The following is a 21101-nucleotide window of genomic DNA, read 5'->3' as shown; positions in this document are numbered from 1 at the left end:
ACCAACGGGGATTCTACAAAAATCTCACCAACTCAGATAGGGAAAGTAACCTCGATGTGGATCAGGCAGAAGACTTCTGGAGAAGTGTTTGGAGTGAATCCAGCCGTTGGAATTTAGAAGCAGCGTGGCTCCCACACCTTATGCGTTCATGCGAGGCCCTCCCCGAAATGACCACGCCTGACGTAACTGAAGTCGACGTTGAAGCAGCCCTTGTCAAGGCAGGTAACTGGAAGGCTCCAGGAATTGACAAGATTCACAACTTCAGGCTGAAGCGGTTCAAAAGCACTCACAGGATATTGGCAAATCAATTTAATCAGATGATTGCCTTTCCTGATTTAACACATCGTTCAATAAGTCCCGAGACTAGCGTAGACATGGTGCTAATAATGTCATTTATATACCAAGGTTCAGAATTACCAACCTTCAGATAAGATGTGCCAAAATTTGATGCAATTCGAAACATAACCAAGAAAGCTATAGTGGTTAAAGTGACGCTACCTTTGCAATCGTGAAAAAAATGGACCAAAACGAGTTTCGTGTGTTGATAAAACATTGTTTTCTAATGGGGAAAAACACTGTTCAAGGTCAGCAATGGCTTGAAAAACGTTATCCGGACTCTACTCCGTCGAAAACAACCATTTGTCGGTGGTTTTCGACGTGAAACGCGGTCGTGCTGATACAAATGATGCGGAACGTTCGGGTCGGCCAAATGAGGGAGTAACTCCCGAAAACACCAAGCAAGTATTGAAAATCGTGATGGATGACCGCAAAATGAAAGTGCGTGAGATAGCTAAGATGGGGAACATATCAACTGGTAGTGCATTTACTATTATGCACCAAAAATTGGCTATGAAAAAGGTTTTTTCCAAATGGGTGCCGTGTTTGCTCACAATGGAACAAAAGCAACAACGTATCAATGATTCGGAGAGCTGTTTGGCACTGTTTACTCGCAATAAACAGGTTTTTTTGCGTCGATATGTGACAGTGGACGAAACATGGATTGACCATTTCACTCCGGAGCCAAGTCGGCAGTCAGCTGAATGGCGTACGACCGGTAAAAGCCGCCCGAAACGTCCAAAAACACAACAGTCGGCCGGCAAAGTGATGGCGTCCGTATTTTGGGATGCGAATGGTATAATTTTCATTGACTACCTCGAAAAAGGAAAAACCATCAATAGCAACTACTACATGGTGTTATTGGATCGTTTGAAGGCCGAAATAGCGAAAAAACGCCCACACATGAAGAAGAAGAAAGTCATCTTTCACCAAGACAACGCACCGTGCCACAAGTCAATCAAAACGATGACCAAATTCAACGAATTAGGCTTCCAACTGCTTCCTCATCCTCCGTACTCGCCGGATCTGGCCCCCAGCGACTACTGGCTCTTTGCGGATCTCAAAAAGATGCTCCAGGGAAAAAGATTTGGCTCAAATGAGGAGGTAATCGCTGCTACTGAGGCTCATTTTGAGTCAAAAGACAAATCGTTCTACAAACATGGCATTGAAAAGTTAGAGAAGCGTTGGAATGATTGTATTACACTTGAAGGAGATTATGTTGATGAATAATAAAGAATTTTGCCGATAAAATGTTGTTTTCATAGTTAGTCCCGGGACTTATTGAACGATGTGTTAGTTCCACCATTTTTCACCAAGGGGATAACTTTCCTCATCCGCAAGGAACAGGGTGCCTCTTGCCCTTCAAAATGTCGACCAAGTACTTGTCTTCCTACCATCTACAAGGCCTTCACTTCAGTTCTGTGTGCGAACATCTCAAAACATCTTGATGTTCATAAATTGAAAACTGAGGCTGCAAAGAACAGCTTATAATCGATACGGTCGCTGTAAAGCAGGCTGTCCATCAGAAACGAAATATCTCGACAGTCTACATCGATTATAAATCAGCCTTTGAGTGTTACGGTTGTATAAAATCAACCCGAATGTGGTTCTCCTTCTGAGAACAGTAACGAAGAATTGGAGCACGAAGCATCGGTATCCTCACAAACATCAGGAGAGATACCAATCAGGCGTGGCATTTTCCAAGGCGACTATCTAAGCCCACTGTGGTTTTGTTTGGCTTTGAATCCGCTATCCCATCTTTTGCATGAAAGCAAATACGGGTTGCAAGTCAAACATGGCATATTGTCGAAATGTACATTAAGCCATTTAATGTACATTGACGACATCAAATTGTATGCCAAGACGAGAACCAACTTCGCTCCTTGCTGGACATCACCATCCAGTTCAGCAGGGATATCGGCATGCAGTTGGGTTTTGAAAAATGTCGCATAAAAACAATTGTTCGGGGAAAACACACCGACAACGAAGGATACAGCCAAAATAACATCCGAATTGAGGGTATGGATTCGGACGACGTCTACAAATACCTCGGCATATTGCAAGCAACAACACCTGCTGTGGCAATAATCAAATCTAAGTTGCTGGGGGAATTTGAACGGCGTCTGGATCTTGTCCTTAAAACTGAGCTGTACGGGAAAAATAAAATGATGACAAACAACACCTTCGCCATTCTCATCCTTCTATACACTTTCCGTGTGATACAGTGGAGTAATACGGATTTAGAATCTGTCAATAGACGGGTAAGGGTAGTTCTTGCAAACAACAACATGCACAATAGAGTTGGAAGGGGGGTACTTGATTTAAAAACGTGGCACTACAATCAAGTGCATTCTCTTTGTGAGTTTTTCTATGAGAAACAATCCTCTAGCCAAATACATCAGGCTACCGTCATGGCAGATAATAAATTATCTCCTTTGAACTTGAGAAGCAGAGAATGGGATCCCATGCCGAATGTTACTTCAGTCCAACAGAAGATCGACATGGGGAAAAAGAAACCGATTCACGGAGGTCATATCAAAAATTTGTTGTTGTCAGGCATTGACATCGAAGCCTCCAACAAATGGTTGACTAATGGTGTACTTTTCTATGAGACCGAAGCATTCCTAACTTCAATTCAGGATGCTGCGCTCCCAACAAAAAATTATAAATGGTACATTCTTCACGACTTCTCAATCACCAGCCCCAGTTGTAGGTTATGCAATTGTGAAGAGGAGACCATCCAGCACATAACGTCTGCGTGCAGGATATTGAGCAGTACCGAGTACACCAATCGTCATAACTCCGTCTGCAAGATTCTCCGTCAAAACCTTGCGTTGAAGTATAACTTAGTGGCAACCTACCATCCTTACTATAAGTATACTCCGCAGAGAATCTTGAAAAATGATCGGGTCAAACTACTGTGGGATCACTCTATTGCCACCGACCACAGTGTTAATCATAACAGATCCGATCTAGTTCTGCTTCTGAAGGAAGAACGAGCGTGCTTCATAATCGATGTAGCCGTACCATTGGACTGGAAGACTGTTGAAAAACAGCACGAAAAAATCCGGAACTACGGCCCCTTGGCAGACGATATGTAGCAGACTTGGAGAGTACAAAAAATCGAAGTAGTCCCAGTGATAATTTCACCGACGGGATTAGTCCCACAGAACTTACATAAAGCCCTGAAAACGCTCGATCTTAGGGCTGGACTATACATGTAGATGCAAAAAGTGGTTATGCTTGCAACCTGTGCTATAGTCCGAAGAGTCCTGTCCGGTAACAATCTGACCTAATGGGTTTCAGTTTTGATCCGCACTGTCTTCGATATAAAATCCATGTCTCTGTAGTGTAGAACCAGCGCGTCATTGGTTGAAGTGTTTGCGACAATCGGGATGTAGTAATACATTTTCGCATGGTCGCACACACTTTGCGTTAAAACGCATCATCGCTGAGATGCGGGCCTTTGGATGTTGCCTTCAGCCCATCCTTAGGTTGGTCGCCCCCGGTCCGGTGGGGCGGGAAGAGTGTCCGTGGGCTTTTGTTGTTTAATAATTTTAAGAGCCATGTGGGATTTCAAATAATATGTTATTTATTTTAAGAAGCAGGTTTGAGATCTGACACTGATTGCAAAGTAGAAGGCTAAGTAAAATTACCCAATTAAAAAATCAGAAAAATCCTGATGGTACCTCTTTGTGAAATCTAGGTTTCAAAATATCCGCCATTTTGATCTCTGCTAAAATATTTCTATATTTTCGAAATTTACTCTTACATAGCAAATAGAGAAATCCTTTCATGCCTAAGGTGCCGAGCTTCTGGTTTCCGTTTTGATTAATTTTGCTTTATCTATAAATAAAAAGTTGAAGTAAAACTTATTTTGTTATTTTTTTTTCATTCCAGATAATATATTCTTTCACTCCACTAATTGGAATATATTTTGAGTATCATCGAAAATAAAAAAAAAATACGGAATAATGACGACAGATATTTCAGTGGTACGCTGGGATCCTAGCCAAGGTCCTGGAGCCGAAATAATTGACGAATACGAATACGATGGAGGTAACTCGAGTTCCCGATTGTTCGAACGATCACGTATAAAAGCTTTGGCTGAAGAACGTGAATCTGTACAAAAAAAAACTTTTACGAAATGGGTAAATTCTCATTTGGTTCGGGTAAATTGCCGCATACAAGATCTTTATGTTGACATGAGAGACGGAAAAAATTTAATACGATTATTAGAGGTCTTATCTGGCGAGAGATTGCCCAAACCTACGAAAGGAAAAATGAGGATTCATTGCTTGGAAAATGTGGATAAAGCATTACAATTTCTACGCGAACAAAGAGTGCATTTAGAAAATATTGGTTCACACGATATTGTTGATGGCAATGCGTCTTTAAATTTAGGTTTAATTTGGACGATTATCCTCAGATTTCAGATACAAGATATTACAATTGAGGAAGTGGACAATAAAGAAACGAAATCAGCCAAGGATGCGCTTTTGTTATGGTGTCAGATGAAGACAGCTGGATACCATAATGTAAATGTCCGTAATTTTACAACATCTTGGAGGGATGGTCTCGCTTTTAATGCTATCATTCATAAGCACCGTCCAGATTTGATACAATTTGAAAAGTTGTCGAAAGCTAATCCCATTGGAAATTTGAATAATGCATTTAACATTGCCGAAGATCGGTTAGGATTGACTAAACTTCTTGACGCCGAAGATGTTTTTGTAGAACATCCAGATGAAAAATCTATCATTACCTATGTAGTAACCTATTACCATTACTTCAGCAAGATGAAACAGGAAACAGTACAAGGTAAACGCATAGGTAAAGTTGTTGGAATTGCTATGGAAAACGAAAAGATGATAAATGATTATGAGACCTTCACAAGTGACTTGTTGCAATGGATAGAATCAACGATTATTCAACTTGGGGATAGAGCATTCGCAAACTCGCTGGTTGGAGTTCAACAACAGTTGTCGCAGTTTGCGAATTACCGTACAGTAGAGAAACCAACAAAGTTTGTAGAGAAAGGCAACTTAGAAGTTCGCTTATTTACTCTCCAATCGAGAATGAGAGCAAATAACCAAAAACCCTACACTCCCAAAGAAGGAAAGATGATCTCAGATATCAATAAAGCATGGGAACGACTTGAAAAGGCAGAACATGAGCGAGAATTAGCTTTGCGAGAGGAACTAATCCGCCAAGAGAAGCTTGAGCAGTTGGCAGCTAGGTTTAATCGAAAAGCTTCCATGCGCGAAACGTGGCTTTCGGAAAATCAGAGATTGGTAAGCCAGGATAATTTTGGTCTTGATTTGGCAGCTGTAGAAGCCGCAGCTAAAAAGCATGAAGCTATTGAAACAGATATTTTTGCTTATGAAGAACGTGTTCAAGCTGTTGTTGCAGTTTGTGATGAACTAGAAGCTGAACGTTATCATGATATCGAACGGATTTTGGCACGTAAAGATAATGTTCTTCGTTTATGGAATTATCTTCTGGAATTGCTTGCAGCTCGTCGAGATCGGTTAAGCACCTCAATGCAGCTACAACAAAACTTCCAAGAGATGCTGTACATTTTAGATAATATGGAAGAAATTAAACAGCGTCTTCTTACCGATGATTATGGAAAACATTTAATGGGAGTCGAAGATTTATTGCAAAAACATTCTCTTGTGGAGGCTGATATCAACGTTCTTGGCGAACGAGTTAAGGTAGTGGTTCAGAATTCACAACAATTCCTTAGTGATGACGTCAATACCTACAAACCTTGCGATCCGGAAATTATCGTTAATCGAGTTCAACAGTTGGAAGATGCTTATGCGGAACTTGTACGGTTAGCAGTTGAGAGACGCAGTCGTCTGGAGGAAAGCCGAAAATTGTGGCAATTCTATTGGGATACTGCAGATGAAGAGAATTGGATAAAGGAAAAAGAACAAATCGTTTCCGCCGATGAAATTGGTCACGATCTTACGACAGTTAATCTATTATTAAGCAAACATAAAGCATTGGAGTCAGAAATTCAATCGCACGACCCGCAGCTACAGAATGTGGCTCTTGTTGGAGCGGAATTGATTTCGAAAGGACATTTTGGTGCAGATCGTATAAAAGATCGCATGACAGAAATTCTTAAAATGTGGGATCATTTACTCGATTTGACCAAATATCGCCGACAGCGCCTGGAGAATGCAGTTGAATTCTTCCAACTGTTTGCAGATGCTGATGATATTGATAATTGGATGCTGGACGCATTGCGCCTTGTTTCTAGCGAAGATGTAGGCCGTGATGAAGCCAATGTTCAATCTTTACTTAAAAAACATAAAGATGTCGCTGATGAACTTAAAAATTACTCTGAAACGATTGACCAGTTACACAAACAAGCTGATTCTTTGAAGCTGAACGATGCAGAGCATAAAAAAGTTTCTAATAGATTGCAAGCCATCGATGCTCGTTATAAGGAACTGATGGAGTTGTCGAAATTGCGTAAACAACGGTTACTCGATGCGTTGAGTTTGTATAAGCTAATGTCAGAAGCTGATGGTGTTGAACAATGGATCAGCGAGAAAACCAAAATGCTTGATACAATGTCACCTGGTAATGATATTGAAGACGTTGAAATTATGAAACATCGTTATGATGGGTTTGAAAAAGAGATGAATACAAATGCATCGCGTGTAGCCGTTGTTAACCAATTAGCTCGGCAACTCCTACATGTCGAACATCCAAATTCGGAGGAAATCCTTGACAGACAAAATCGTCTTAACCAAGAGTGGTCCACATTATGTGAAAAAGCAGAGGCTAAAAAAGAGGAATTGAAGTCTGCTCATGGCGTACAAACATTCTACATTGAATGTCGTGAGACTATTTCTTGGATAGAGGATAAAAAACGAATATTAACAGAAACAGATAGCTTAGAAATGGATTTAACTGGTGTAATGACATTACAACGTCGATTAAGTGGCATGGAACGAGATTTAGCAGCCATTCAAGCAAAACTTACAAGCTTGGAGAAAGAAGCGGATTCAATTGAAGGGGAGCATCCTGAAGAAGCAGCGAAGATTCGTGAAAGGGTTGCTCAAATTCAACTGATATGGGAACAATTAACCCATATGTTAAAGGAACGAGATTCGAAATTGGAAGAGGCTGGAGATTTGCACCGGTTCTTACGAGATTTGGATCATTTCCAAACTTGGCTTACCAAAACGCAAACAGACGTTGCTTCCGAAGATACTCCTACTTCTCTTCCAGATGCCGAGAAATTATTGAACCAACATCAATCAATCCGTGAAGAAATAGACAACTATACGGACGACTATAAAAATATGATGGAATATGGGGAACAGTTAACTTCGGATCCAACTCAAAATGAAGACCCTCAATATATGTTCCTGCGTGAACGTCTAAAAGCTTTAAAAGATGGTTGGGAAGAACTACATCAAATGTGGGAAAACCGTCAGGTGTTGTTATCTCAAAGCCTGGACCAACAACTTTTCAATCGCGATGCTCGTCAAGCTGAAGTCTTGTTAAGCCAACAAGAACATTTCTTAAGCAAGGATGATACACCAATGAATTTGGAACAAGCTGAGAATCAATTGAAACGCCACGAAGCTTTCCTTACAACTATGGAAGCAAACGATGATAAAATTAATACATTAATCCAAGTAGCGGAAAGTTTAGTAGAAAAGGAACACTTTGACGCTGATAAGATTCATAAACGTGCTATGAACATCGCCCAACGGAGGGAAGACAATACAACAAGAGCTGTGGAGCAACATAAAAAATTAAAAAATCAGGTCAAATTGCATGAATTTTTACAAGATCTAGAGGAACTTACTGAATGGGTACAAGAGAAATATTTAATTTCTCAGGATGAGACTTATAGAAGTACGAAAACGATTCATTCCAAATGGACAAGACATCAAGCATTCGAAGCAGAAATTGCAGCTAATAAAGAAAGGTTATTTGAAGCCGAGAAAAGCGCTCATAAATTGATTGAAGAGAAACCTGAATTTAAGGAAATCATCGAACCGAAACTAAAAGAACTCGCTAAACAATTTGAAGATCTAGAAATTCACACGAAAGAAAAGGGAGCCCTTCTTTTTGATGCAAATCGTGAACAATTGGTTCAACAAACTTGTGATGATATCGACTCTTATATTACTGATTTAGAAAAGCAGATCATCAATACCGATACAGGCAATGATTTAACATCAGTCAATATATTAATGCAAAAGCAGCAAGTTATCCAAACACAAATGGCAGTGAAGGCTCGTCAAGTTGAAGAAATCGATAAACAGTTTGAACATCTACAGAAAACAGTTCCCACTGAAAAGATTGAACCAATTGTTGTCAAGAAAACAACTGTTCTCGATCGTTTCGAGAAGATCAAAGCTCCATTATTAGAACGGCAAAAACAACTTGAGAAAAAAAAAGAAGCTTTCCAGTTCTGCCGTGATGTAGAGGATGAAAAATTATGGATTGATGAAAAGATGCCACTAGCTACGTCCACTGACTATGGAAATTCTTTATTCAATGTAAATGTTTTGAAGAAAAAGAATCAATCTCTGTCGACAGAAATCGATAACCATGAGCCTAGAATCATGGCAATCTGCAATAATGGCCGTAAACTCATTGATGAAGGTCATGAGGAATCTGGACGCTTTGAAAATCTAATTAAAGAGTTGACACAAAAGTGGCAAGAATTGAAGGATGCCATAGATAGTCGCAAAAGACATCTTGATCAATCAGAACGTGTTCAGCAATATTTCTTCGATGCCCAAGAAGCTGAATCATGGATGAGTGAACAGGAGTTGTATATGATGGTGGAAGATCGTGGAAAAGATGAAATCAGTGCGCAAAACTTGATGAAAAAACACGAAACATTGGAACAGTCTGTTGAAGATTACGCTGACGCAATTCGACAATTAGGTGAAACTGCACGGCAACTTACCAGTGATGAAATCCCTCGAGGGGATGCAGTGGCGGTGAAGCAATCACAGCTCGATAAGCTCTATGCAGGTTTGAAAGATCTAGCCGGGGAACGTCGATCTCGTTTAGATGAAGCGCTGCAATTATTTATGTTAAATCGCGAAGTTGATGATTTAGAACAGTGGATTGCAGAAAGAGAGTTAGTTGCAGGATCTCATGAGCTTGGTCAAGATTATGATCATGTTACTTTATTGTGGGAAAGATTTAAAGAATTTGCGCAAGACACAGCTGCTGTGGGTGGAGAACGTGTTGCAAAAGCAAATGGAATCGCCGATGATCTCATTCGGGCTGGTCATTCAGACTCAGCCACAATAGCTGAGTGGAAAGATAGTTTGAATGAATCGTGGCAAGATCTTCTTGAGTTAATTGAAACACGTACACAAATGTTGGCTGCATCACGTGAGCTTCACAAATTTTTCCATGACTGCAAAGATGTCCTGGGTCGTATTATTGAAAAGCAACATGGCGTCTCTGATGAATTGGGGCGTGATGCTGGATCTGTGTCTACGTTGCAACGTAAACATCACAACTTTTTGCAAGATTTGCAGACGCTCTATTCTCAAGTGAAGCAGATTCAAGAAGAATCAACTAAACTTCAAGCTTCATATGCAGGAGACAAAGCGAGAGAAATAACAAATCGTGAGCAAGAAGTGCTTCAAGCTTGGGAAAATTTGCAAGGAATGTGTGACGGCAGGAAAAAGAAATTGGCCGACACTGGTGATTTGTTCCGGTTTTTCAATATGGTCCGAATATTAATGCTATGGATGGAAGATGTTGTTCGACAGATGAATACATCTGAGAAGCCGCGTGATGTTTCTGGTGTAGAACTGCTCATGAATAACCATCAAAGTTTGAAAGCAGAAATTGACACAAGAGAAGATAATTTTTCTAGTTGTCTTTCTCTCGGCAAGGAACTGCTTGCGAGAAATCACTATGCTTCTGCTGACATCAAGGATCGGTTGCTCCAGTTGACAAACAGTCGCACCGCTTTGTTGCACCGATGGGAAGAAAGATGGGAAAATCTTCAACTCAGTAAGTACTTTTTGTTGAAAAAATGTGCCTACATTCATCTCTTTTGTACTAGTCTTAGAAGTTTATCAGTTCGCAAGAGATGCAGCTGTTGCGGAAGCCTGGCTTATTGCCCAAGAACCATATCTTATGTCGACCGAATTAGGGCATACAATTGACGAAGTGGAAAATCTAATAAAAAAGCATGAAGCATTTGAAAAGTCAGCGGCAGCTCAAGAAGAACGATTTAGCGCTTTGGAGCGGTTAACGACGGTAAGTCTGAGTGATCTCTGAAAAGCTAGAGGATCCAAATTTATCTGGATAATGGAAACTTTCCGTTTACCATATAATGTTTTTTGTAACTTAGTAGCCCACTCATCAAATGAAGCTGTTTTCAATTCCAGTTTACCAATATAAAGATTAATATTATTATATTACTAAGTTTGAATTGAATCTTTACATTGTAGCCATGGCCGTACAGAACATCACCGATGGAAGCTGACCTTACACGGTCAATACTTCATTAGTCTAACGTCAGTCATAATGACAAAATTATGGCAAACTGATCATCTAGAGTGTTTTACACGATCAGTATTTCATCAGTCTGCTATTAAGTCAATCCATCAAAAATGGGACTGATGAACTGACGTTCAGCATAAACCAGATAACAAAAAACAATTTTTTTTGGATATATTCTAACCAGTTGGAAGTCATGTTTCGATTAGCAACACAATAACAACCGCACTATACTCAATTTATTATTAGTCCAGCCAGACAGACAAATTTTATTTAAAAATTTAAATTTTCATCAGTGGCTGACCTTAGACGATCAGTATTTCATCAGTCTGAATGACATGATGGAAATCTGATCGTCTAGTGTCTTCTTATGGCAATGACGGATGGACTGAGGAAAATTAAAATTTTTAAATACAATCTGCCAAACTAGGTAGACTGATGATGATGAAGTTGAGTATATTGCAGTTGCCATTGTTCTGTTAATCGAAACAATACGTCCGAATGGTACGGGTCTTTAAATGGTGATTTGTCAGTCTGGCGAATAGCTGACAAATTTTTAAAAGCTGTCAAAATTCTTTCCAACCGATCCAGTTCTAGTTCTGGTCATAACTAAATGTGTTCACTTTCTCCTTCGGTTCGGTTCGGTAAAAAAAACTTAGTACAAATTGGAACAAGTCTTACAAGAAACATCAAATACAACCCTGTGTTAACAACAACAGCCGGATAATCTTTTTATTTCCATTTCATTCTTTATTTTGAAAATGAAAACAAAAACGCGAATCAATATGTTATTTCATTTTTGAGAGTTCGCAATTTTAAAAACACTACTAATCGCTTTCTCTTTAAGGTTTTGTGTAAAACAAAAACTCTCCAAAACGGTTGAATCGATCCGGACAAAATTTGGTGAACACATGGAAACTACGAAATCTCGCGCATTTAGTGAGTGACATAAATCTACGTGGAGTCATTTATGCACTGGGTGGTTTAAACACTTTTTTCCTAGAACATAGTCATATGGGGTACCAAATGAAAGGTGTTGATTAATATTTTCCGAAACTGATCTGTAAGTAAGGAGTCAAAATGTGCACACTTAAAGTGAGACGGAACTCATTTTCGGAAGCTACCCATCCCAAAAATCTGAGTGGGGCGCTTACATGAAATTTAGACCTCAAAATATGTCCCATTCCGATATCTTCTCAAATAAACATACTAACAGTATATTGCTAAATTTTAGAAATTCACTGAAAAATCCCTCTTAAGTTCATCCTAGAAGTACTATGCACCAGCATAGAGGCTAGTATCACACATACGCATGCCAAATTTCGTGAAAATCCGGCTATCAGTATCACAGTTTTAGGAGCTCAAAAATTTTCAATTTAACATTTATTGCATCATAAGATATTGACGTTATAATTAACGATAATAATTGACATTCCCGTGAAATATTAAATTTCCATTCAAAAAGAAATTACTTCTGCCCAGCTCTTTTTAAGGTTTTGTTTGTAAAACATTTGTTATCAAAATTTTGGCATTCTGACGGATGTCAGACTGATGAAATACTGATCATGTAAGGCCAGTCTAAAACGAAACAAAGAAGTCGGAATATCGGAAGCAGTAGTTTCGAAAAATTGAAATTCCATTTTCTCTTCGTCGTTTTGCATCCCTGAACAATTCTTGAGGCGATCTTCAATATCCTTAAAGTTATGTGTTTTCAATCGCTCGTCTCACACCCATATATACTTCAACTTGAAAGATCATTCTATAGGGTGCTAAATAAACGCTTTTATCTAAGAAGTATACTTCAGCTCTTGAATTGTATTCTGTTGCTTTTGAGCCCTCGATGTAGACAATCTGAATATACATCGTCAGGCATTCTTCTGGTCTGTTTCAGTTTTCTCCAGACGTGTGGTTAGTTGGGGAGTCCAAAAATGTAGTTTATTTGCTTGATAAAAACACACTTCGTTGAGGGCAGCTTTTCGGTAGTTCTGCCATCAAATGGCGATCAAAACCTATTTCAGAATACAGCAGTCCCTGCCTTAGCAAAGTGTAGATCGAACTTGGAAAATAAGAAAGAGATTTTCCACGCTAATATGCATGTTGGTTCTCGCTTGGGTCATACTTTTTTTTTGTTTAGGAATTGAGAAATACTAAGTTTGCATCCACTTGATATCGGACCACACCATTTGAAGAGTAACTTGTTCGCATTTTTTTTATTATCTACGGATCCCTTTTTGGGATTTAGCATCTAAATATTTAAAACACGACGAATGTAATTTGCGATGAGGGGCGTTTAATATCTGCTATCCACTTTAGTCAGTTGACTTTACCCTGAACGAACCCCTAGGTCGTCTACTTCTTGTTTTGGATCAGTACTATTTATATATTTTATATGTTTATTTAATCCAATATCGATCCAACTTCTTATTGCGGTGGTTCACAAGGTGAGAGCTATGAGTGGATGTCTCTTCTACCGAGTGAGCACTCTACTTAGCCGTATAACAACTTGCTAACTTTTAGGGGGTAGATCAGGTAATTAAGTTTCTGGAAGTAACTAGCACCGCCACAGTGGTAAGTTCTTTGAATTTGAATATATAGTCATCCCTTCCAGACTTCGATAAGTAGGCTATGTTACCCTTTGCACAAAAGTGGGCGCGCATCCTAGACTAAGCCACTCCAGAAGAATATTTTCTAGAATTCGTCCAAATTTCCCTATGCGTTAAAACCCGCAAAGAATAGTTGTTTTAATAGTTTCCTCTAAAATTAATGATGATCGATGTCCTAGCTTCATGAAGATGTGGTCGATAACAACTGAGCCAAGGCACCAAACAAATACCAGCAGTCTCTTTTGTTGAATGCCCCGTATCGGGCAATTTTGGTTCCTTTTAATCCATCCAATACGATGAACATCTAATAAGAAAAATCATAAAACAAATAATTTGTATTTACTTTGCAGTTTGAGCTCAAGGAATTAAAGAGACGGCAAGAAGCAGAAGAAGCTGAACGCCAGCGGCTACAAGCTGAGGCCGATGAGCGAGCTGCTGCTGAAGCAGCGGAGTTGTCAAAAAAACAGGCTGAACAAATTGCTCGTGATGCTGCAGATGCAGCAGGAACCCCACAAAAAGAGCATGAAACCGGTAATTATATTCAATTAAATTATCTATTCCTTTATTTAAATTTTTTGTCAAATATGATTTTGTCTGTAGAAAGAAAAAGAACTAACCAAATTTGTTCACGACGTAAAATACATAAGTAATAGGAACAACCTACGAAGAATTGAAGGGTTCTATTTTTGTGATTATTGTGATCTTTCCTTTTCTCTCTTCCTAATTTTTTCTATACTTACATGCTGCTCGTCTAATACTTTGTCTGATGAATACTTGTATTTTATATCAAAATTGTGCTTTCACCATGTCATCATGTGGACTCTATAAAAAATATAAATCGAAACACTTTTGTATAATGTACATCATTTGAATAACAATACATGCATTACTTAGTAACCATGAGAGCTGCTTCGCCGGCAGATAGAGAAAGACCCGTTTCACAAACAGGTACATACTCATTTTAATAAGAGAATGTGTTTTATCCCTTCATTCGGTCTTACTCTAGCCACTAATAATATTTATGTGTTATTGTAGTTTTTTTTTATATTAGGACATTGTCCCAAGAAATAAGCCTTCCATTCCTTTTAATTATAATTTATTTTATTTAATTAATATATAAATATATAATCTTACAAACTCTCTATCGAAATGTATATATCATTGGCAAAATAATATGTCTCTAGTTCGAAACCTATGAAAAGAATTAAACCGAATACTAGAACTTATCAATTGTAGACAAATTACTCTGAAACTACTTTTATGGTATTTTGTTTAATCATTTTGAAAAGGCAATTCATGTATGTTGAATGTATTTGTTTATTTTGCTTAATACTTGAATATTGGGATTTGTTGGTGAATGTGGACTCTCCTAGCGTTTAACAACAAATGCAGGTAAGATGCATGTTTTTAAGCTTTTGTGTAAACACAAAACCTTATTAAAATCGGTTTACTGTCTGTCTGTCTGTCCGTCACACGCATTTTTCTCGGAGACGGTTATAGCGATTGACACCAAATTTGGTAGAAAGATGGGAACTGTGAACGCTCACGCATATAGTGAGTTACATCCTTTTACGACGAATTTAAGGGCGGGTCCCCATACATGCAAAAGGGGGTGTAAATTTTTTTTTCATCAAATATAGTCATGTGGGGTATCAAATTAAAGGTCTCGGTTAGTACTTTTCAAAGCCGGTCTTAGTTTTGACTTTTGTTGAAAAGGTAGGGAGTGCGGGGGGTTGAAAGTGGTCATTTTTTTAACGATCCCATTCTCAGAAACTACACAACCGAAAAATCTGAAAAAAATCAGGGGCCTGCCACTATATGGTACCTAGGCTCCGAAATATACTCCTTACCGATACCTGTTCAAATAAAGTTAATAATAGTACATTACTATAATTTTTAGTAATTGATAGGAAAACCCCCCTTAGGTTCACCTTAGAATCACAATATAGGCTACAGTATAGAGCATGATCCTGCCAAATTTGGTGAAAATCGCACTATTACTAATAAAGTTATACTAGGTCAAACCTGTCGCTCCTCTGCAAATTCAAGACTATGAATGTCAATATCACTTGAAAGTGGCTATTTTCACATAATATATGCATATTTTACGTGCTACATGCTAATGGGACAAATGCACACTCAAATCTCTTTATAAAAGAAATACACAAAACCCTTCATACCTGAAGCGTCTAGCTTCCGGTTTCCCGACTTGTTTTCTCTTATTTTAAAAACCTTGCTGATAATAATAATGATCGTTGGCGCAACAATCCAATTTGATCAGGGCCTTTGAAATGTGTTAGAGCACTTCATTCAAGACCGTAACGGTGCACCATAGGATTACAGTACCCTATAGGAGGCAATATGGTCGGCATTGCGCTCACCCGAGGTTATTACACATTCACAGCTGAGCCGTCTGGTATCCATCGCGATTTGAAACGCGACCTTCCGCACGATAGCCTCGTGCTCTAACCACTCAGCTATCCGAACACTTGTTTGTTGTTTTTATTTTTCTTTTTAAATCCTATGGAAAAATATTACAATCCATGAACAAAACATCACTATTTTTAAAGAGCTTCAGATTCTCGATAAGATTCGTTTTATAGGTGATGTGGCACAAATTAACACAAATGTACCAAGTAACGATATATGGCATTTACACTCACTCAAATCCATCCTTCATAGAATATCATCACGTCAACATCTGTCTCTCGAAAATTCTACGAACGTTGTAATTTTCTGGACGTAACTACCAGTTCGGCTGAAAATTTCGTATTCTAAAACACAGGTGACGCTACTAATATCAAATTCATAAGATTTCTACTTAACTCTACCGAAATACACGTGTACAAACTTGACAGCAGTCGGAATATTAGTTTGTAGGATAGCATTTTGACTGAAGCAACTTTTGTTAGTTTGAAGAAAATGGATAAAAAGGAATTTCATATGTTAATATAACATTGCTTTTTGGCATGATGAACATTACTCGGACTTTGCACCTGGAAAATCAACCGTTCAGAACTGGTTGCTAACAACAATACAAATATAATTTCGGGTAACCGCAATGTGAAGTTGATCGAGATAGTTGAAGCTCCACAGATGTAAAAAGAAAGTGTTTGACCTATCGTGCATGAATGTTTAGCTATATGAAAGCTCTGTTCAAAGTAGGCGCTGCGCGAGCTCATAATCGACCAAAAACAACGGGCTGTCAATTCTGAGCAGTGTTTGAAATTCTTCCTCCATAGAAACTCCAATGCGTCGATATGTGACAATGGATGAAACATGGCTCCATTATTTCACATCAGAATTAAAACCATCGTGATCTGAATGGACTGCACGCGGTGAACCGACTCGAAAGCATTTAAAACCGCAACAGTCGGCTGTCAAGGCTATGGCATCATTGTTTTGGAGTGTGCATGGTATAATATTCTTCGATTAACTTAGTGCGCATATATACCCACATACACATATGTCTGCCTGGGGTAATTGATATTGATGTACAAATGGCCGAAAAATTTATAATGTTTCTTTGTATGGATGATGACGTCATACACGTAGAATGCACGAAATTCGCAGCAAATGGCAAAGTTTCACTCTCTATAACTTTGTTGATAATAGTTGGGTTGCAAACTTGACCAAATTGTGCCTTATGTTCTCTACACAAATGCAAAATTTTGTAGTTCTAACATGCACTTGGGGGGGCTTCCGGTTAAATTTCTAAAATATACTAATATACTATTATTAACTTTATTTATGCAGCTATCGGAACCGGATGACGAATTGATATGTGATGATGACGTCATACACGTTGTAGAATGCACGAAATTCTTATTTATTCATATTTTGATCCCCTCACTCCCTTATGTTTAATCCGATATTTAATATGCAACCAGTTTCAGTACTAATTGAGCCCTTTCATTTGATACCCCACATGCTCACATTGAGGTGATCATTCCATTTTTGGACAAGTTGTTCGAGATCATTTTTGCTATCAGATGCTAGGAAAACATCATCTGCATAAAGCAGTGTGTAGGGCGCTGGACATTGGATATCCCGTGTGCCGGTGGCCATAACAAGAATAAAGAGGAGTGGTGAGAGGGCGCTTCCCTGATGAGCACCAACAGAGACACGAAGCGGTTTTGATACACCCGCCATACTTCGAACTTTACTTTTCGGATCATGGTAGAGCAATTGAACCCAGCGCACGAGTTCTTTTGGTACTAAGTGTTGTAAAGCATACCAGATGAATTCGTGTAGCACACGGTCAAACGCTTTCTCTAGATCCAAAAATGCAATGTAAAGAGGGCGATGCTTCTCACGGTGTTTCTCCATAAGTAACCGCGCAGCGTGTATTGCGTCAGTAGTTCCGCAGTTTTTGACAAATCCGGCTCGATTCACGGTTATTTCAACGATTTCGCGAATACGGTTGTCAAGAATGCGCTCAAAAATCTTCATGGTATGGGAAAGTAATCGCATCGGACGGTAATTTGAACATTCTGCTGGACTACCTTTCTTTTTCCATATTGGAACAATGGTACTTTCTTGCCAGTCAGATGGTTTTCTTCTTCCTGAATAATAAAGAATTCATTGAGGCACAGTTTTGGGACCCAGCTCTTCGCTTTCCAGAGCATAGATACGATGTCGTCAGGTCCTGTGGCTTTCCCCGATTTCATTCGTTTTATTGCCTTCTCGACTTCAGTTGCGCTGACCTGTCGTGGAAACTTAATTCTACGGTCCTCTTCAGACACGGATTGATTTTGTGACCACAATCAGAGGTCCACTGAGACAAGCAACCACGGTACCAGTCTATACCAAGTGCATGGCTTAGCATTCATACTGGTGGATGCAAGAATTACCTAAATCTATACCTAACTAAGGAGTACGGCACCCGTGTTGAAACGCAACACCACGCCGAAGACCCGAAGGTCTCTTCTCGCTTGAACACAACCACCATGAAACTCCCACTAGGGGGGCCAACCGCAAACAACCGAGCTGTACTCACATACAATGGGAGTTCACCCGAAGTATGAGAGTCCAGGGGCTATCCCGGTTCCCATGGTACCAGTATACCCCTGGTAAGGTTTCGTGACCAATTTGCCACTTCAGATGAGTCCCCATGCAGACTCGACTCTGATCGCCCTGATTAGGCCTTTGGAGCATTCGCCTACTGCATCACGGCCGGCAAATCAAAGTGAGTACAGCATCTCCCGGTGCCACCACTATGGAGGTTCTCCTCAGCAACTTGGTTATGGTTTGGCCGACAGGGTTGCCGCCCCGTCTTCCTCACCGCCACCTCTGAGCACCAATTGCGCTGACATGAAAGTCCTGGGGGGTTGAGTACCTGCCGTGAAGGCATAATCCTACGGTCCTCTTCGGACACGGATTGATTTTGGGACCACAATCAGAGCCCCGCCATGCAAGCACAGCGGTCCTGGTTTATACTGAGTGCAGGCTCAGCATTCATACCAGTGGATGCGAGGCCTATCTAACACCTCTGCCGCAACTAAGGAGTACGGCACCCGAGTTGTACAGCGCAACTCCACGCATGAAACTCCCACTAGGGAGCCAACCGCAAATAACCGGGTCGAGAACACACCCTCCAGGAATTCTCCTGGAGCATATGCTCTCAGAGGGCCATCCCGGTTCCCATGGTACCAGATAACTTCCGGTAAAGTTTTCCTGACAATGGCCACTGCAGATGAGTCCCCGTGCGGACTCGGGTCTGATCGTCCTAATTAGGCCTTTGGAGCATTCGTCTACTGCATCACGGCCGGCAAGCCAATGCGATACAGCATCTCCCGGTGCCACCACTATGGAGATTCTCCTCAACCACTTGGTTTTGGTTCAGCCGACAGGGCTGTCGCTCCGTCTTCCTCCCCACAACATCTGAGCACCAGTTGCGCTGACAGTGAAGCCCATAGTGTTTTCGTAGGCACCCGTCGTGAGACTTAATCCTACGGTCCCCTTCAGACACGGATTGATTTTGTGACCACAATCAGAACCCCGCTGAAACAAGCAACGACGGTACCAGTCTATACCAAGTGCATGGCTTAGCATTCATACTGGTGGATGCAAGAATTACCTAAATCTCTACCGAACTATGGAGTACGGCACCCGTGTTGATACGCAACACCACGTCGAGGCCCGAAGGTCTCTTCTCGCTTGAGCACAACCACCATGAAACTCCCACTAGGGGGGCCAACCGCCAATAACCGAGCTGTCCTCATATACAACAGGAGTTCACCCGAAGTATGTGAGTCCAGGGGCTATCCCGGTTCCCATGGTACCAGTATACCCCTGGTAAGGTTTCGTGACCAATTTGCCACTTCAGATGAGTCCCCGTGCGGACTCGGGTCTGATCGCCCTAATTAGGTCTTTGGAGCATTCGCCTACTGGATCACGGCCGGCAAACCAAAGTAATTACAGCGTCTTCCGGTGCCACCACTATGGAGGTTCTCCTTGACCACTTGGTTTTGGTTTAGCCGATAGGGTTGCCGCCCCATCTTCCTCGCCGCCACCGCTGAGCACCAGTTGCGCTGACAAGTGGAACAGGTCCAAATGTCGGCAATTATTGTGGAAGTGGAAGATGAGCAAATTCTTTAGTTGAAATCTGCTCGAAGTATTCTCGCCACCTATCGCTTGCGGCTCGACGGTTGGTAAGCAAAGTACCGTTCTTGTCGTTAACGCAACAGAAGTGTTCGATATCCTGTGTACGTTCGTTACGACTTTTAGCAAGTCGATACAGATCTCTCTCGCCATCCCGAGTGTTCAGTTTATCGTAAAGATTTTTGAAATGGTTCGCTCGGGTGACAGCGACCGCTTTCTTTGCTTCCCGGTTGGCATTCTTATAAATTTGCCAATTGGCAGTGTTTTATCGTCGAGAAATTTATGGTAGAGGCGCTTCTTTTCACGCACTTTCATTTCAACATCATCATTCCAAAGCTAAGTATCTCGGTTGATGTACCGCTTACCCGGCTTGGTGACCCCGAGGGTTGCAGAGGCCGCTTTGCGGATCGTGTCTTTCATTTGGTTGCGCGATTCTTCCACATTCGTAATGGTTGGCAATCGTGTGAGTGAGATCGTTTCTTCTTTCTTCTCACCAAGTCGCCATCATTTGATGCGCCGCGAGTCAGTGCGTCCCTCATGCTGTTTTATCGGTGGCTTAATTCACAGGACAGCAATCAACGGTCGACGTTGAAGTGCGATGGTCTCATAGGGAACGACTTTGCAATCAGTGGCGGTGGTAAAATGTCCGCGTCTTATGAGAATATAATCGATTTGCGTTTTACTGTTCCCACTATAAAATGTAGGAAGATGAGACAATCGTTTGATGATTACAGCGGGAACACCAAAGCGCGGAATACACTCTTGTCGAAGGACCTCATCATATGACTGTACTGCAATGTCCTTTAGAGGCATTGCCATACGTGCGAAAGGAAGGAGAGTGTATCAAATGAAGGGGCTCAATTAGTATTTTTGGAAACTGGTCCCATATTTGATCTCGGGTAAAACGTAGGGGAGTGATGGCTCAAAACATGACCCTCAAAAATATAAACCTATCCAACCGAAAAATCTGAAAAAAATGCAGCGGTGTATCGAAACGAAATCTAGGCCTCAAAATACATCCTGTTCCGATATCTGCATAAATAA

General features: G+C 40.5%; 1 protein-coding gene across 15 annotated transcripts in view; it reads left to right on the top strand.

The window, feature by feature from the left end:
* Nucleotides 1-21101, top strand: part of LOC119655729 (spectrin beta chain) — a 135135-nt gene that overhangs the window by 43533 nt on the left and 70501 nt on the right. For 12 of the 15 annotated variants that reach the window (XR_005249948.1, XR_005249947.1, XM_038061768.1 and 9 more), the window contains exons 2-4: nt 4237-10359; nt 10412-10608; nt 13805-13985. Coding sequence is in view for 13 of the 15 variants with exons in the window: in XM_038061768.1 (XP_037917696.1) it covers nt 4311-10359; nt 10412-10608; nt 13805-13985 (6427 nt within the window). In the remaining 2 variants the exon portion in view is untranslated. Of the gene's footprint in view, nt 1-4236; nt 10360-10411; nt 10609-13804; nt 13986-14348; nt 14403-21101 lie in introns of all 15 variants that reach the window. The other 3 variants (XM_038061777.1, XM_038061769.1, XM_038061776.1) reach the window with 1 other exon arrangement.

Source organism: Hermetia illucens, chromosome 4 (assembly GCF_905115235.1).
Source record: "Hermetia illucens chromosome 4, iHerIll2.2.curated.20191125, whole genome shotgun sequence".
In the NCBI taxonomy this organism is placed as follows: Eukaryota; Metazoa; Arthropoda; class Insecta; order Diptera; family Stratiomyidae; genus Hermetia; species Hermetia illucens.
This window is presented reverse-complemented; position numbering and strand designations above follow the sequence as displayed.